The following is a 19,242-nucleotide window of genomic DNA, read 5'->3' on the forward strand; positions in this document are numbered from 1 at the left end:
TGTCTTCCTTAGTATCGATTTTTAGCATTTTTAACCTACTTATAAAAATCAATTTTTAAAGGAACTAAAAATTCATAAGAATTAAATATACTTAAAGTTTTCTATCAGTATCATAAAATAAGGAAACTTAATATTATAATTACTTATATTACACATTAACATTTTGCTAGGATAGAAAAACTCTTCATAATGCCCAAATTAAGAACAACAACAAAAAAACAAGTTATTAGAAATTTAAAATAAATCTAAGGTCAATAATAAAATGTTATTTATTCCAAGAATACAGAGACCACAAGTGATGTTTCCAACAGCTAGTTATTTTTGAAATTCTGATAGAGTAAGCTGAATGTCAATGTCATCACTGTAGAAATAATATAATTTAAATGCAAATACTAATTGTAAAAATAGTTTGATAGTCTGGTTTGACATTTCTAAAGTTCTCTATATAATGTAAATAAGGCTTAGTATAAAATCAGGTACAGAGTAGAAATTACACACAGACACAAAAAAATTTAGATTTTAAAAAGAGTTTAATATGTTGGAATCAGACACCTACCTGCATCACCTTCTGTTGAATCTCTTCTAACTGTGTACGCTTACTACGTTGCCTACAAACTTCCTGGTAGCGGGTATATTGCTCTCGCAGTGAATCTAATAATTTCATAACCTGTGGCTGTGCAAGCAGTTCATCATCCATAGGAGACCACGAGACCCCTCCATCTGAGCCATTAAATCGACGCTGCTGTAATTCGGATAACAATTCATGTCCTTTAAGAAGGAAAGATACTTATAATTAATATCCATAAAGAAATACAAATCTTACTTCTCAATCTTCTCAATTCTAATCCCTTATTTTTAGAACGTATCTGCCTATATATTTACCTACCAGGTCTTAAGTACTGAAATGCAATTTCTCAATTTATATACATATAAATAGGAAAACTGCATGCGTACATATACATATGGATATATACTATGTCATATATCATAGCTCTATCATATACAGATTTAACGATGGTTTGATTTACAATTTTTCGACTTTATGATGGTGCATTCAGTTGAACCCGTACTTCAGATTTTGAATTTTTTCTTTTTCTGGGCTAGCAATATGCAGTACGATACTCTTTTGTGATGTTGGGCAGCAGCAGTGAACTGCAACTCCTCGTCAGCCACATGATCATGAAGGTAACAACTGATATACTGACAACCATTCTGTACTCATACAACTGTTCTGTTTTTCACTTTCAGTACATTATTCAAAAAATTACACAAGATATTAAACACTGTATTATAAAAATAGCTTTGTTTTAGATGATTTTGCCCAACTGTAGTCTACTGTAAGTGTTCTGAGCACGTTTAAGGTAGGCTAGGCTAGGCTATGATGTTCGGTACTTTAGGTTGTATTAAATGCATTTCAACATGATATTTTCAACTTATGATGGGTTTATCAGGATGTAATCACATTGTAAGTTGAGGAAGATCTGTGTCATATATACTATATATGCCATACTCTATAGTAAGTATATAGTATATATGGCACATATATTTTCTAGACCTATCTATCTATCACATTCTTGTTATTGGTGGATTCACTCCCTAGGACATTGTGCCAACCATTTCTCTGTAGAGTACAATTACAATCTGGGATTTCTGTCTGATGGTACTAATTAGTATGTTTTGTCTGATAGTCCTAATCAATACTAAGCGTTATGTTGTAGGATTTCACTATTAATCCATAACCTTAATCATAGCACCTAAAAGAAATGTTGGTGTGTAACAAATGTATGATTAAAGGGAGAAAGTCTTTACTACTGGTAGAAAATAACATTTAAATAATCTCTATTTATATAAATTTCTACAACATATTAACTGTGAATCATGAGGGGCCACACTAATGTAAGAATTGCATTCAATGTTATTTGATTACAGCAAACTCGTGGAGAAAATCACTCATGCACAAGAAGTTAAAATTATAGAATGTGCAACATCTAAAGCTATAAGTATAACATTAACAATTTTATAAGATGACGCTGGTCAGACCACTGATGACCAATTTCAAGATGACTGTCAGAGCTGACTGTGCTGTTTCTGCATGTAGCTCCCTCCCTCCGTCTGTAATAGCTCCTGCCCACTGATCGTCAGTGGGGGAGGAGGGAGTTGTTGGCCTCTGGACAGGAGTCTGCCCTACCCCTCAGTTGCCGGCATCCAAAACAAAGAAAACTATTCTTTCCACCAAAAAAAAAAAAATTTTTTTAAAGTGAATAAATTGCAAATTGTTTTTCTAGGATAATACTATTCCAATTATCATTAAGGAACCCAAAATATGCAGATATTTAAATTCTCTTCTCTTCATCTCTATTCAAGAAAATGTCCTAAACTTAAATGGCTTTAAATAATAGAAACAAGTTTTATTATGATTTGGAGGCATTTCCAATTTCTGAAGAATATCCAAGATTGTTTTAAACGTCCCCATTTTATACTCTTTCTATCCCTACTTTAAGAGTCAACAGCATATTTAAAAGGACTTAGTGACATATAAAGATAATTCTAAAATACAAATGTAACAAGTTCCTTAATTCAATGGCTTAAGCAGCTTTTAAAATGTTAAATATAAACATGGAACTAAGTTTTGAATCTAAAGCAATATTTTTACTGACAGTCTCTTGTACCTTCTAAACATGTAGTAATTCACAGATTACAATTATTTCTTTGTTTTTTCAGGAAGTAAGACCTAAATCATACTGAAAAAACTCAGAAAACTGAATCGATACAATGAAGATATTCAGAATTTATTTCTTTACTCTTTATTACACTTTATAATTGGAAGAACACCTGTTTTGAAGACTTATGGAAAGTCTTTCTATATATATACACACACATTCGTATTCTTTATATATATATTTCCATAAAAGTCATTAAGATCAGAATATATATATTTTTCTCCTTTGATGACTATTACCTTTAATGTTTTCCTTGTGGATACCATTTACATTAGAGAAGCAGCACCACATAATGATTTCAAAGACCATACTTCAAAACCAAACTGCCTTGGTTAAAGTCCCAAATCTAGCATTACTAGTTGTTTAATCTGCCTAAGTTACTAAACTTTTTAATACCTCAGTTTCCCCGTCTTAACATTGGGATGACAACAGTACCTCCTTCAGTGGGTTGTGGTGAAGGATAAATGAGTTAGCATACATAAAGTGCTTAGAACAGTACCTGCCATGCAGTAGGATTAGAATTATGCCCTATTAGAAAAATATATTAGATATAAAATTAAGGTATTTTCATTTAAAAGAATTCCAATGTGTTCTCTAGAATCTGTGAAACTACTACTAAAGCTATTTGGGCTGGAATATACAAACCATGCAGCACTGAACACACACTACGTGCAAGGCCATTGCAAGGTGCTAAGTGTTTTTACACAGATGATTGTAAAACAGTACAACTAGTGGCTTTGGATTTAGACATTTTTTTAGTGCTATGGTGATAGAACTTAATAGTTATTTGATCTTGAACAAGTTTTTTAGTATCTCTAAGCCTTGGCTTCCTCAAGTAGAGAAAATAATACTAATTATCTCAAGGATAAGTACTTAGAAGTACTTAGAAGAATGAAATATGAAAATACATAAAAATACAATGCTAGAAACATAATGCATATTCAATAATCCTCATAGCAAACCCATCAAACAGAAATTTTTATCTTCATGTTATAGATAAAGAAATAAATTCAAATTCAAATATTTCAAGATAATTGATCATTATTAATAATTTTTAATGTTGTAGAGTCTATTAACACATTCTTAGGTTAAACCAAAGAGCAGTTTGAAACACTTCTTGAGTTTCTACAACATAATCCATACTCAAATCAATGTTTATTTCATGAGCCAATTAATGTATGGTTGGTTTAATGGATTATGATTATCAGTGATAAATATGTTTTTTCATCTTACCTGTCTGAAGAACAGTTTCAGGATCAACTGATGGAAGAAAGTTTAAATCCACAGACCTGGCAAGCACCAAAAGAGTATTTTTTAAAAACTATATGTATTTCCATTTATATAACTTAAAAAAATCCTTTACATATACTTACCAAAACAGGGGCACACAAATATGAAAATCTGAAGCATACTGTCCTACCAGGCTAATTTCTCTTAAGCATCAGGAAACCCATTAGAGATAATTAAACACTATTAGCCAAAGAAGTATCTATGTGATAAATCACAAAATATACTACTTGGAAAAATATAATTTATTGTTATTAACTACAGTATTATTTCAAGTATATCAAAGGAATCCATTTTATTATTTTTCCACTGGATATCTGCTTCAAACTGAAATTTGTCACTATATAATAACCCAGAAATGTTAACATTAAAATTGTGTGCAGCCATCCTCCAATCCAAAGTTTACTTATCTATAGCAATCTTGATATTCGTATGTATGTGTACCCTAGCAGATGTACACTCTTCATGTACTAATTATGTTTCATTTGCAGCTGGACTATGGGCTTTATTTTCTTAAACATATATGGAAAGTGGAGAATATGAAGGAAAGATAGAGTACATGGCAAATCAAAGCCTAGGGCCTTGCTACTGTAACTGACAGGTCTTGCTCTATACCTTTCATTTTTGTCAGCTGGTCTAGGCCTTCACCTCTTGTATAGCCCAGATGCTTCCTGAGGACTGACACAAAGAAGGTGATGAAAATTTGCAAGAGGGACTTCATTGTGTGGGGTTTAAAAGAGACTGAGTAATAACACTTGAGTTCCTTAGGGAGGGATTGGCAAATACAAGATTTCACTTGACACTTCATGTAGTCACACAAACCATTGTTTCCCAGTGTTTCCCAAAACACTGAATGAGATACTCCTGAGTAGAGAAGATGGGGTTCCACTGTCATGTAAGTACGGGAAATTTTAAGAAAGCAATTAAACAGGTTTCTTTACTGGAACACTTTCTCAGAACATGTAATCTGTAAATGTTTACAGTCATTCCCAGAGAAGGAAACATAGTAAACAGCATTAAACTCTATGACCATGAATTCATCTTCTACCAGTACCCTCTTAGGATGTCTTTCCTGGAGAACATGATTTTGAGAAACACCAGACTTACCCTTCTGGACTACTCAGAAAGCAAGAGGTTTGGCAAATTTTTGTCAAGTAACTTGTGTGATATTTTCAATTCCGTAGTATATAAGTGTGTGTGTGTGTGTGATGTCTATACACACACTCACATATTTACATATATGTAAAACTGTTATTTACATTTTTATATGGCCTCTATCTATAAGATAGTCATGTTCCTAAATGTTTGTTGTAACTTTAGATTTATATTCAAACCATTTGTTTTCATATTTTTACTTGTTTTAAATCAAGATTTGGTGTTAAACTATGACCTTCTCACATCCCTCCTATATTATTATCTCAGTTAACTGGTCTATGACTATATTTGGATTCATGGAATAACAAGATGCATTCTATCAAGGTTCCATTGTATTTTCAAGGTCAGATTCAAAAGAGATAGACAAGGATGAGTGCTGATCCTTTCAAATTTCCTAATGAAAAATTACTGCCTAGTGACTACTTTGTTATTGAGGATTAATTTGCTTCCTACAGTACTTTTTACCTGGGGAAAGGAAATTGGTCTGAAAACTGTTGAGGTTGAAAAGTTCAATGGAAATCTGTAAAATGATAAATCTAGGTAGTTACAATTAGATCCAGTGTCATAAAATACTAAATTCTCGAAGTTAAACTCATGAATATCACATATTTCACAAGGGTGTAGGAGTTCTACAAGATAGGCATTTAAGTGCTAATATATTTAAATAAGGTTATAATGATTTTATTTCAAGCTGCAACCTTTTCCATATTCTTTACAAGCAAAGTAAAACTCTAAAAAGGCAGAAAATTGTTTCATTCTGAAAACATGTTCTTGAAAAATAATTATTTTACACAGTGTCAGAAAAAGGTAAATATATTATTATTCAACAAAATTAAAAGTCTTCTGTAAAGAAACCTGGATTCAAATCAATAAATTTTATATGTAAAGCAAATTCTCAAGTATTAAAAAATAAATTTAACACAACTTTTATAGGCGAAATTTGATTGAATGCAGGCTTGCTTACCTTAGTTCTCTTGGCTTGCATTAACAACAGAGGCTATCTTTTAACACACTAATCATAGCTTTGCAAAGGTGTAATTGTAGGACACTAGACACTTACCTTTCTTTCTCTTGCTGATTTCCTTTATCACTTCCATTGTTAATCAAAGCAAGTTCATCTAATAATGATGTAGATTCCTTTGTAAACTTCTCAAAAACCTAAAGTATGAGATTTTATTAACATGTTAAGGACGATCTTAAAAGTTGATATGTACATAAGGATTTTCAACTAAGAGCAACAGAATTAGTCAAGCAGGATTCTGGTTCCCTCTCTGGAGCTCACTTACTACACTTTAATCACCAGACCACACAGCATAGACAATGCAGACAATGAAGACAAAATTAAAACAATTAAAACAATGAAGACAAAACTGCTTCCTAAAACAATGAATAGTTTTAACGGATAAAGAATTTTTTTTATTTAAACACATTAAGAAATTATTTTTATTCCTGAGACAAGTTTATATTTATTCCTGTTCCCATGAGAAATATGTGTACAACAACAGTTTTAACTACATGAACATTATTCAGACCAGTTCTAACCCTCTAATTCCAGTTAAAGAACTTTTCTTTATGTTATTCTATTAATCATTCTGGTTGCATGTTAATGCTTTAAAAGTTTTATATATAAGCAAGTAGCATAAAAATAAATTAGTTATAATCTTAACATGATTTCTTAAAATATTTCAAAAAAGGGATTTGGGCAAGTCTGCTTAGAATAAAATAGACACTCATTTGTTTGATATCACTGTTCAAATATGGTGAAAACAGAACTGGTTATCCATTCTCAAATATCCAAAAGTTCATTATTCTTCAAAAAAATTAGCATATAATCTAATGTGAGTAAATTTTAAGGTTTTTCTTTTAGTCCCAGGCAGTTCGATTAAACAATACTATATTATACAGAGTGGCAAATTTCCAAAATCTGCCCTGAAAAAGAAGATATATTTTCAGAAATGAAAACCTTAACCTGTCAAACTGCTTTTCAACTCAAATTAATGTCTAAATATCCTCTCTGAAAATGGTGTATCAAGGGCAGACAGAAGAAACAAGAAGAACTACAATCCTGACGCCTGTGGAACGAAAACCACATTCACAGAAAGACAGACAAAATGAATATGCAGAGGACTATGTACCAGATGAAGGAAAAAGATAAAACCCCAGAAAAACAACTAAATGAAGTGGAGATAGGTAACCTTCCAGAAAAAGAATTCAGAATAATAACAGTGAAGATGATCTAGGACCTCAGAAAAAGAACAGAGGAAAAGATCGAGACAATGCAAGAAATGTTTAACAAAGACCTAGAAGAATGAAAGAACAAACAAACAGAGATGCACAATACAATAACTGAAATGAAAAATACACTAGAAGGAATCAATAGCAGAATAACTGAGGCAGAAGAACGAATAAGCAACCTGGAAGACAGAAAAGTGGAATTTATTGCCACAGAACAGAATAAAGAAAAAAGAATTAAAACAAATGAAGAGGCCTAAGAGACCTCTGGGACAACATTAAATGCACCAACATTCATTCAAATGCATTATAGGAGTCCCAGAAGGAGAAGAGAGAGAAAGGACCCGAGAAAATATTTAAAGAGATTACAGTCAAAAACTTCCCTAATATGGGAAAGGAAATAGCCACCCAAGTCCAGGAAGTGCAGAGAGTCCCAGGCAGGATAAATCCAAGGAGAAACACGCCAAGACACATAATAATCAAATTGACAAAAATTAAAGACAAAGAAAAATTATTAAAAGCAACAAGGGAAAAACAACAAGTAACATACAAGGGAACTCCCATAAGGTTAACAGCTGATTTCTCAGCAGAAACTCTACAAGCCAGAAGGGAGTGGCACAATATATTTAAAGTGATGAAAGGGAAGAACCTACAACCAAGATTACTCTACCCAACAAGGATCTCATTCAGATTCGACGGAGAAATCAAAAGCTTTATAGACAAGCATAAACTAAGACAATTCAGCACCACCAAACCAGCTCTACAACAAATGCTAAAGGAACTTCTCTAAGTGGGAAACATAAGAGAAGAAAAGGACCTACAAACCCAAAACAATTAAGAAAATGGTAATAGGAACATACATATCAATACTTACCTTAAATGTGAATGGATTAAAAGCTCCAACCAAAAGACACAGGCTCACTGAATGGATACAAAAATAAGACCCGTATATACGCTGTCTACAAGAGACCCACTTTAGATCTAGGGACGCATACAGACAGAAAGTGAGGGGATGGAAAAAGATATTCCATGCAAATGGAAATCAAAAGAAAGCTGGAGTAGCAATACTCATATCAGATAAAATAGACTTCAAAATGAAGAATGTTACAAGAGACAAGGAAGGACACTACAAAATGATCAAGGGATCAATCCAAGAAGTTATAGCAATTCTAAATATATATGCACCCAACACAGGAGCATCTCAATACATAAGGCAAATGCTAACAGCTATAAAAGAGGAAATCGACAGTAACACAGTAATAGTGGGGGACTTTAACACCTCACTTACACCAGTGGAGAGATCATCCAGACAGAAAATTAATAAGGAAACACAAGCTTTAAATGACACAATAGACCAGACAGATTTAATTGATATTTATAGGACATTCCATCTGAAAACAGCAGATTACACTTTCTCCTCAAGTGCACACGGAACATTCTCAACAATAGATCACACCTTGGATCACAAATCAAGCCTCGGTAAATTTAAGAAAATTGAAATCATACCAAGCATCTTTTCCAACCACAATGCTATGAGACTAGAAATAAATTACAGGGGAAAAAAAGTAAAAAACACGAACACATGGAGGCTAAACAATACCTTATTAAATAACCAAGAGATCACTGAAAAAATCAAAGAAGAAAGTTAAAAAACCTAGAGACAAATGACAAGGAAAACACGACGATCCAAAACCTATGGGATGCAGCAAAAGCAGTTCTAAGAGAGAAGTTCATAGCAATACAATCTTACCTCAAGAAAAAAGAAAAATCTCAAATAAACAATCTAACCTTACACCTAAAGGAACTAGAGAAAGAAGAAGAAACAAAACCCAAAGTTAGTAGAAGGAAAGAAATCATAAAGATCAGAGCAGAAATAAATGAAAAAGAAATGAAGGAAACAATAGCAAAGATCAATGAAAGTAAAAGCTGGTTCTTTGAGAAGATAAACAAAACTGATAAACCTTTAGCCAGACTCATCAAGAAAAAGAGGGAGAGGACTCAAATCAAAATCAGAAATGAAAAAGGAGAAGTTACAGACACCTCAGAAATGCAAAGCATCATAAGGGACTACTATAAGCAACTCTATGCCAATAAAATGGACAACCTGGAAGAAATGGACAAATTCTTACAAAGGTATAACCTTCCAAGACAGAACCAGGAAGAAACAGAAAATATGAACAGACCAATCACAAGTAATGAAATTGAAACTGTGATTAAAAATCTTCCAACAAACAAAAGTCCAGGACCAGATGACTTCACAGGTGAATTCTATCAAACGTTTAGAGAAGAGCTAACACCCATCCTTCTCAAACTCTTCCAAAACATTGCAGAGGAAGGAACACTCCCAAACTCATTCTACGAGGCCACCATCACCCTGATACCAAAACCAGACAAAGATACTACAAAAAAAGAAAATTACAGACCAATATCACTGATGAATATAGATGCAAAAATCCTCAACAAAATACTAGCAAACAGAATCCAACAACACATTAAAAGGATCAAACACCATGTTCAAGTGGGATTTATCTCAGGGATACAAGGATTCTTCAATATATACAAATCAATCAATGTGATATACCATATTAACAAACTGAAGAATAAAAACCATATGATCATCTCAATAGATGCAGAAAAAGCTTCTGACAAAATTCAACAGTGATTTATGATAAAAACTCTCCAGAAAGTGGGCAGAGAAGGAACCTACCTTAACATAATAAAGGCCACATATGACAAACCCACAGCAAACAGCATTCTCAATGGTGAAAAAATGAAAGCATTTCCTCTAAGATCAGGAACAAGACAAGGGTGTCCACTCTCGCCACTATTATTCAACATAGTTTTGGAAGTCCTAGCCACAGCAATCAGAGAAGAAAAAGAAATAAAAGGAATACAAATTGGAAAAGAAGAAGCAAAACTGTCACTGTTTGCAGATGACATGATACTACACATAGAGAATCCTAAAGATGCCACCAGAAAACTTCTAGAGCTAATCAATGAATTTGGTAAAGTTGCAGGATACAAAATTAATGCACAGAAATTTCTTGCATTCCTATACACTAATGATGAAAACTCTGCAAGAGAAATTATGGAAACAATCCCATTCAGCACTGCAACAAAAAGAATAAGATGCCTAGGAAAAAACCAAGGAGGTAAAAGACCTGTACTCAGAAAACTATAAGACACTGATGAAAGAAATCAAAGATGACACAGATAGTTGGCAAGATATACCATGTTCTTGGATTGGAAGAATGAATACTGTGAAAATGACTATACTACCTAAAGCAATCTACAGATTCAATGCAATCCCTATCAAATTACCAATGGCATTTTTTACAGAACTAGAACAAAAAATCTTAAAATCTGTAAGGAGACACAAAAGACCCTGAATAGCCAAAGCAATCTTGAGGGAAAAAAACAGAGCTGGAGGAATCAGACTCCCTGACTTCAGACTATACTACAAAGCTACAGTAATCAAGACAATATGGTACTGGCACAAAAACAGAAATATAGATCAATGGAACAGGATAGAAAGCCCAGAGATAAACCCACGCACCTATAGTCAACTAATCTATGACAAAGGAGGCAAAGATATACAATGGAGAAAAGACAGTCTCTTCAACAAGTGGTGCTGGGAAAACTGGACAGCTATATGTCAAAGAATGCAATTAGAACACTCCCTAACACTATACACAAAAATAAAGTCAAAATGGATCAAAGACCTAAATGGAAGACCGGCCACTACAAAACTCTTAGAGAGGAAAACATAGGAAGAACACTCTTTGACATAAACCACAGCAAAACCTTTTTTGACCCACCTCCTAGAATAATGGAAATAAAAACAAAAATAAACAAATGGGACTTAATGAAACTTAAAAGCTTTTGCAGAGCAAAGGAAACCATAAACAAGACGAAAAGACAACCATCAGAATGGGAGAAAATATTTACAAACAAATCAATGGACAAAGGATTAATCTCCAGAATATAGAAACAGCTCATACAGCTCAATATTAAAAAAAAAACAACCCAATCAAAAAATGGGCAGAAGACCTAAATAGACATTTCTCCAAAGAAGATATACAGATGGCCAAGAGGCACATGAAAAGCTGCTCAGCATCATTAATTATCAGAGAAATGCAAATCAAAACTACAATGAGGTGTCACCTCACACCGGTTAGAACGGGCATCATCAGAAAATCTACAAATAACAAATGCTGGAGAGGGTGTGGAGAAAAGGGAACTCTCTGGCACTGCTGGTGGGAATGTAAATTGATACAGCCACTATGGAGAACAGTATGGAGGTTCCTTAAAAAACTAAAAACAGAATTACCATATGACCCAGCAATCCCACTACTGGGCATATACCCAGAGGAAACCATAATTCAAAAAGAGTCATGTACCACAATGTTCACTGCAGCACTATTTACAATAGCCAGGACATGGAAGCAACCTAAATGCTCATTAACAGACGAATGGATAAACAAGATGTGGCACATATATACAACAGAGTATTACTCAGCCATGATAAGGAACGAAACTGGGTCATTTGTAGAGACGTGGATGGACCTGGAGACTGTCATACAGAGTGAAATAAGTCAGAAAGAGAAAAACAAATATTGTATATTAACGCATATATGTGGAATCTAGAAAAATGGTACAGATGAACTGGTTTGCAAGGCAGAAATAGAGACACAGATGTAGAGAACAAACGTATGGATGCCAAGGGGGGAAAGCAGTGGGCGGGGGTTGTGGTGGGATGAATTGGAAGATTGGGATTGACATATATACACTGATATGTATAAAATAGATAACTAATAAGAACCTGCTGTATAAAAAAAATGGTGTATCAACTAGATTACCTCTCAGGAAATTATGCTGCTGTTATTCAACTCAAAACATTTACAACTTTGACTATAATACTACTACTAATGACAACAGTAATAGCTAATATTTGTGAGTCCGACTCCAGAGTATATGCCTTCCAGCATTATGCTATCATGTGGTATGCATTATATTTCTTTAGTTTTGTAAAAAGTAAACAATCTACTTTTCAGTTGATTAAAATTAAAAAGCCATCAAAATGTCTTATTTATATATAATAACATGTTATCTCATTGTAATATACCAACCAGCCTCTTATTTAACCAGTCCATATGATCATAGGTGAGACTCCCACCAAAATCTTCTGTTAACTGGCATGGTTCTATATAACGAGTCAATTTATTGGCAGACACTAAAATAACCTAGAAAGGTAAAAAGAAAAGAAAAAAAAAACTTAGTGAGCCACTATTAATGTCCATGAAAAGTGATGAGAAGGTAAAATTGATTAGCATATGCAATACTATTTCCAACATGATGAAATATTACATAGATATTTATTTAAATAATACAACAGCATTTAAAATCAATTCAATAAATTGTGGCTATCTGTTAAGAAATAAGCTATCATAAACCATTTATAATAACACATTTTAAAAAACAAGAGATGTTAGTAGCTCAGATGAAATATTTTCAAGATCTTATCAATATGAATAATTTCTTGGTAGTAAAAATCATTTCCTTTAGTACAAGGATGTATTCGTCAAGGAATTTTCACGTGGTCTTAAAATTAGCTAGGTACACTACAATAATAAGTACAAATGAATAATAAATCTGGAAATCAAAAACTTATATACTTTTCTAATATGAAATTTCTCTATCATTCCTTTGATTATATATTAACAAAACATATCCTCTAATAGTAGAGTAAAACTCAGGATAGCACATACTAATATTTAATTTGAAAAACAGAACTAGAAAGTAGGGAGAAGCCCAGAGAATTCATAAACTTGAAACTTACCCATTAAAATGATACTCTTTAAACTTTAAAAGATTTCAAACACAAATTACAAAATGAAGAAAGATACCATTTTAGCACTAAATAAAACTTCAATGAAGATACACATGAGTATTAAAAAAATACATATGTGAGAGAAAGATATTCAAATGGTAGTGTTAATGCAAAAGACTTGATAAGAAAAATAACGTGTCCAATGTGTCCATCCCCACCCTAAACAACAACAAAGCCCAGATAATCTACAAAATTGAAACTTTTCTGAAACTCCTCAGAGAGCTGAGGTCACAGAAAAACCAACTAGTCTGAATATGCAGAGAAGACAGGCACCATAGAGAGAGCGGTAGAAGGGGTGAATATCAAATGTGAGGATCAGATCTTTGGGGACGATGGAATTATTCTGTATCTTAACTGTGATGAAGGATTTATGACTATATCTGTTTGTCATATCTCAAAATTGTAGGCTAAAAAAGGAATTTTACTGTATGTAAATTATACCTTGATAAACTTAACTTTAAAAAAAAGGGGGGGAATAAACTCAACAACATAAGGAGGACTTGTGAAAGAACTACCAGGGAAAGAAAGAAGGAAAAGAAAAATTCAGAAACATACCCAATATGCAAAACTAGGTATATCCATACTATATATGAAGTTGTAATGTAAACAGTAAATAAGGGGAAATAACCAAGACTACAAAATGCTTTGCTAAAAGGGGGGAAGGGGAGTCACCTTAGGAAGATAACAAAAACATGGTATCTAAAGTTCATAAAAGGGGACTTCCCTGGTGGCACAGTGGTTAAGAATCCACTGCCAACGCAGAGGACATGGGTTCAACCCCTGGTCCGGGAAGATCCCACATGCCGTGGAGTAACTAAGCCCATGCACCACAACTACTGAGCCTGCGCTCTAGAGCCCGTGTGCCACAACTACTGAGCCAGTGCACCTAGAGCCTGTGCTCTGCAACAAGAGAAGCCACTGCAATGAGAAGCCCACGCGCTGCAATGAAGAGTAGCCCCCACTCAATGCAACTAGAGAAAGCCCACACGCAGCAACAAAGACCCAACGCAACCAAAAATAAATTAATAAAAATAAAAAACAAAATAAAAAATTTTTTTAAAGTTCATAAAACTATCAGAGAAAAATAAATCCTGTCATAATTATAGTTTATAACAAACTGCTATTGGTAACAACACATTAAATGTCTTAGATGCTTATGTTAGAAAAGAAAGGCTAATGAATAATGAGCTAAGTGACCTACCTAAGAAGTTGGGGGGCAGGGAGTGGGAGGAGAACAACAGAATACATCCAAAGAAAAGAGAAGGAAGGGGAGAAATTAAGAAATTAATAAAGCCAAAAGTTGTTCCTTGAAAAGACTAAAATGAAATCAACAAAGTTCTGATAAGGTAAAGCAAGAAGAAAAGGAAAGTACACATAAATAACACTAAGAATAAAAAGAAGATGGCTACATAGACAGCAGCGATTTAAAAGATACAGATGGACACAGGACATGCTTTTGTCAGTAACTATGCAAATTTAGAAGAAATGGAAAAATTCCTATAAAAAAAGTAATTTATCAAAACTGACATTAAAAAACCCCAGAACACCTATAGTCAATGAGGTGAAGTGAATCACTATATTCTTTTCATTTTCAGTGATCATACTGTTAGTGGTAGTTTTAGCATTGCTATTCAGAGATCACTTGATGAAAAAGAAAGCAAATGATTAATATGGGTTATTCTTATCCTCCTATCCCTCATGTCCTTGAGAAAACAGAATTCTTGAGAAGGAAGATGTGAAAGGGAAAAAGTTACCCTTATGGTCTTCAATTTGAATTGGAAGTATCAGATTAAACTCATGATGTATTTCATTTTAAATAAAAACGTGCACACTCACATAATATAAATTTTCTAGTTCTGTCCACTGAAACGTTTAGAAATAATGACGAAGGCATTCTGTAGAAATGCACACTCCTAGCATCCCAGATTGTTGTCTTCAAATACTGTTTCCCCCTAAATGGAATCAAGGTTCCTTGGAGAAATGGCCAATTCTAGGTCTGGGGCTGGAAATACACATGGTGAGCTTGTAACATCTTCCCATTCAAATATCAAGAAAGTCATCCAAGACTTTTAGGGTTGTGCCAAAAGGTCCGGAAAAGGCATCCACTGGCCAAATAAGTAACAATTTGCATATCAATTCAAATTCTTTAATAAACTAAAGGATCTAGGCACTGAACATCAATGGCTGCTAATATCACAAAAAAAGAAGACAACTATTACGAGCTTCATGATCAAGGAAACGTCATCACCAGTGAACAGCCTTGGAAAAAGAAATTCAGGTCTTAATCTAATCAACTGTTTGAATCCAACTATGAATTCACGGAAATACAGAGATGCAAAAGAGGAGAATAATATGTTAAACTACACCACGTGGATGCTCACTGAAACAAAAAATCCTGTAAAACACATATCCTGGTCTCCCCAAGAAAAAAAAAATTGTGTAAGAAAAGAGAAAGACAAATTAAGATTAAAAAGCTTAATTTAATGGACTAACACAAAATTCCACAACCAATAATAAGAGAATTACATATTCTTTTTAAGCAAACAAGAAATATTTAAAAACTTGAGTGTATATCAGGTCATAAAGAAAACCTTGGTACATTTCAAAGGAAATAACTCATAACGTTCTATCACCACAATGAAATTAAGTTAGAAATCAATAACCAATCAAATCAGAAATCATTAACAAGATTTTAAAACCTATCCATTTGGAAAGGCATCTCAAACCAATCACAATATCTGGACAGTATCTGGATCCTAATTCAAAGAAATAAATCAATCTGTGTGCATTCACAATTTATGTATAAATTTATGAATAAATTTTAAAATATATTATTTATACAAAATATTTTTATATATTACTAAATCCTTTTATAACATTCATCAAATTTGAAACCAACTGGTTCTTTGATATTAAGGAACTATTTATTTTAAGGCATGATAATGGTCTTGGGCTGTATTTTTAAAAAAATAGTCTGCAGACATTCAAATGTCTTAAATTTCCTTCACTATAACATCCCCAGCCTTCCTTGGGCAAAGTGGATAGGGGTAAGGATGGGGCAGGTGGACCATGGGTTGACAGTTGTTAGAACTGGGTATAGGGATACATGGAGTTAACTATAATATTCTGTTTACTTTTTGATGTGTTCATAACTCCTTATAATAAAAATACTGAAAAACTAAAACACATATAAATCTCTCTTTTAAAAAAATCTTCCTGGAAAGAAAATACCAGGCCCAGCCAATTTACAAGTGAGTTTTAAAAATTAAAGAACAAAGGATCAATCAAGATGGCCAAGGAGGAGTATGTGGAACTCACTTCCCCCTCATGAACACATCAAAAGTACATCTACGTGTGGAACAATTCTCACTGAAGATGAACTGGAAACTGGCAGAAAGACTCCCTTACAAGAAAGGCTATAAGATCCACACGGAATCAGGTAGGAAGGGAAAAGACGTGATAAGGTCGGGACTTGTGCCCCTGAAAGGGGACACAGAGGAAAAGAGAGATTACATAGGTGGAGACCCGCCCTGGGGAGTCAGCAGTTCAAGCCACAGACTGGGCATCTCACTCTTGGGGTCCAACACAGGCCCGTGGCTGGCTGGAGGACTGCTGGGACTAACTGGAGGGGTATGGGAAGCCTGGACTCCATTTGTGAGAAGAGTGCATGCTGGTTTGCCCATGAGGCAATGAGGAGAGAACAGAGTGAGGACCATCCAGTGGCTGCAGGGTTTCCTGTGACTGCCTCAGTGCATATCCCAGCCGAAGCCAAGCAAAGGCTTCAGGCCTGCTTACTCCATGTTGCAAGTGGTACTGGATCTAGGGGGTCACATGACCAGGAGAAAGCTCCGCTGTGGATTCAGAGGCAACTCGGTTGCAGAGCAGTGACAGCCACTGTTGGCGCATACTCAGGCAGTGCATCAGAAGCAGCCCAGAACTCTGACAGCAGTCACTCCACTACAGCTCACCTCCCAATACACACTGAGACCATGAGGCCCCACCTGCCCTGTGGTGTGGCTTCATGACAGGGCAATGGTGGCAGAGGCTGGGGGTGTGATTGGCTGGGGCTGACAAAGGGGACTTGGACCCCAAGGCTGTGTCTTAGTGAAGGGGGAGAAACAATTGCTGGCAACTGCAAGGTGGTGCAGCTTAGAATCTGTCTGCAGGCAAAACAAGCCAAGAGTGCAAACAGGCCCCACTTGCTTCAGCACTCCCCTACTCCAGGTCAAGGGTCATGGTGCTGGGAAAGGGGAAAGCACACACTTAAAGGGAACAAAGTCAGCGCAGGCCTGACCTTCAGGGCTTCTGCTCCACCAACTTGGGATCAGACCCCACACCTGAAAGGGCAGTGATGGCCACTGAGCAGAGGAGAAGCCTCGTCTCATACCCGGTTACAGCTCTGGCCCCTCCATCTCCAGCACCACCTCTTACCAAAGTGATAGTGGCCAGCATACCCTGAGGAAAGACATGACTGGCATCCACGTCAAATCCAGCTCTCCAGCCACTGGGCACTGGGCATATGCAGTCTGTACAGGAACGATCCCACATAAGGACAGCCCTTTAAGACCCAATAGGTAACTATTTCACCAAAATTCATAGAGACAGAGAAAGTAAAATGAAAAGGCAGAGGAACTGGTCTCAAATGAAATAGCAAGAGAATAACCAGGAAAAAAAAATGAAACAGAAATGGACAATTTACAGAAAAAGAAATCAAAGCATTAGTAATAAGAATGTTAACTGAATTAGGGAAAAGAATAGATTAACACAGTGAAAATTTTAACAAGGAACTAGAAAAAAGCAAGAAAAACCCAATCAGAAATGAAGGATTCAGTAACTGAAATAAAAAACAGACTAGAAGGAATGAATAGCAAACTAAGTGGTGCAGTCTTCTGCACAGAATAATGGCAATCATCCAGTCAGAACAGCAAAAAGAAAAACAAATTTTTAAAAATGAGAGCAATTTAAGAGATCTCTGGGATAACATTAAACATATCAGCTTTCACATTATAGGGGTCCCAGAAGGAGAAAAGAGAAAGAAGAGGATCAAAAATGTATTTGATGAGATTATGGCTGAAAACTTCCCAATCCTGAAGAAAGAAGCAGATACCTATGTACAAGAGGCACAGAGGGTCCCAAATAAGATGAAACCAAACAGATCCATACCAAAACATACCATAATTAAAATGGCAAAAGTTAAAGAGAGAATTCTAAAGGCAGCAAGAGAAAAACAAAGATTCATATACAAGGGAATCCCCATAAGGCTATCAGCTGATTTTTCTGCAGAAACTTTGCAGGTCAGAAGACAGTGGCATGATATACCTAAAGTGCTAAAAGGGAAAAAACTGCAACCTAGGATACTCTACCCAGCAAGATTATCATTTAGGAATGAAGAAGAGATAAAAAAAAAAAAAAAACTTCTCAGACAAGCAAAAACTAGAAGGGTTCATCAGTACTAAATCAACTCTAAAAGAAGTGTTAAAGGGTCTTCTCCAAGTGGAAAGGAAGTTAAGAATCCATGGAAAAGGGAAAATCTCACTAGGACAAGCAAATATACAGTAAGGGCAGAGTAACAACCACTTAAATAAGCTAGTACAAAGATTAAAACACAAAAAATTATAAAAGCAACTATAACTTTATATAAACAGTGAAGGCATAAAATGAAGATATAAAATGTGACATCAAAAACACAAAGTGGGGCTTCCCTGGTGGCGCAGTGGTTGAGAATCTGCCTGCCAATGCAGGGGACACGGGTTCGACACCTGGTCTGGGAAGATCCCACATGCCGCGGAGCAGCTAGGCCCGTGAGCCACAATTACTGAGCCTGCGCGTCTGGAGCCTGTGCTCCGCAACAAGAGAGGCCACGATAGTGAGAGGCCCGCGCACCGCAATGAAGAGTGGCCCCCGCTTGCCGCAACTAGAGAAAGCCCTTGCACAGAAATGAAGACCCAACACAAGCCA

The 19,242-nt window shown here is 35.0% G+C and overlaps 1 protein-coding gene across 7 annotated transcripts in view; it reads right to left on the reverse strand.

Moving 5' to 3' along the window:
* The window catches only part of SESTD1 (SEC14 and spectrin domain containing 1), a 146,575-nt gene that overhangs the window by 40,638 nt on the left and 86,695 nt on the right, over positions 1-19,242 (reverse strand). For all 7 annotated transcript variants that reach the window (XR_005020581.1, XR_005020583.1, XR_005020582.1 and 4 more), the window contains 4 exons: positions 12,524-12,637; positions 6,223-6,320; positions 3,954-4,009; positions 557-768 (listed from right to left, as the gene is read on the reverse strand). Coding sequence is in view for 4 of the 7 variants with exons in the window: in XM_036857734.1 (XP_036713629.1) it covers positions 557-768; positions 3,954-4,009; positions 6,223-6,320; positions 12,524-12,637 (480 nt within the window). In the remaining 3 variants the exon portion in view is untranslated. The remainder of the gene's footprint in view (positions 1-556; positions 769-3,953; positions 4,010-6,222; positions 6,321-12,523; positions 12,638-19,242) is intronic.

The sequence above is a fragment of the Balaenoptera musculus genome, chromosome 7 (genome assembly GCF_009873245.2).
Source record: "Balaenoptera musculus isolate JJ_BM4_2016_0621 chromosome 7, mBalMus1.pri.v3, whole genome shotgun sequence".
Lineage (NCBI taxonomy): Eukaryota > Metazoa > Chordata > Mammalia > Artiodactyla > Balaenopteridae > Balaenoptera > Balaenoptera musculus.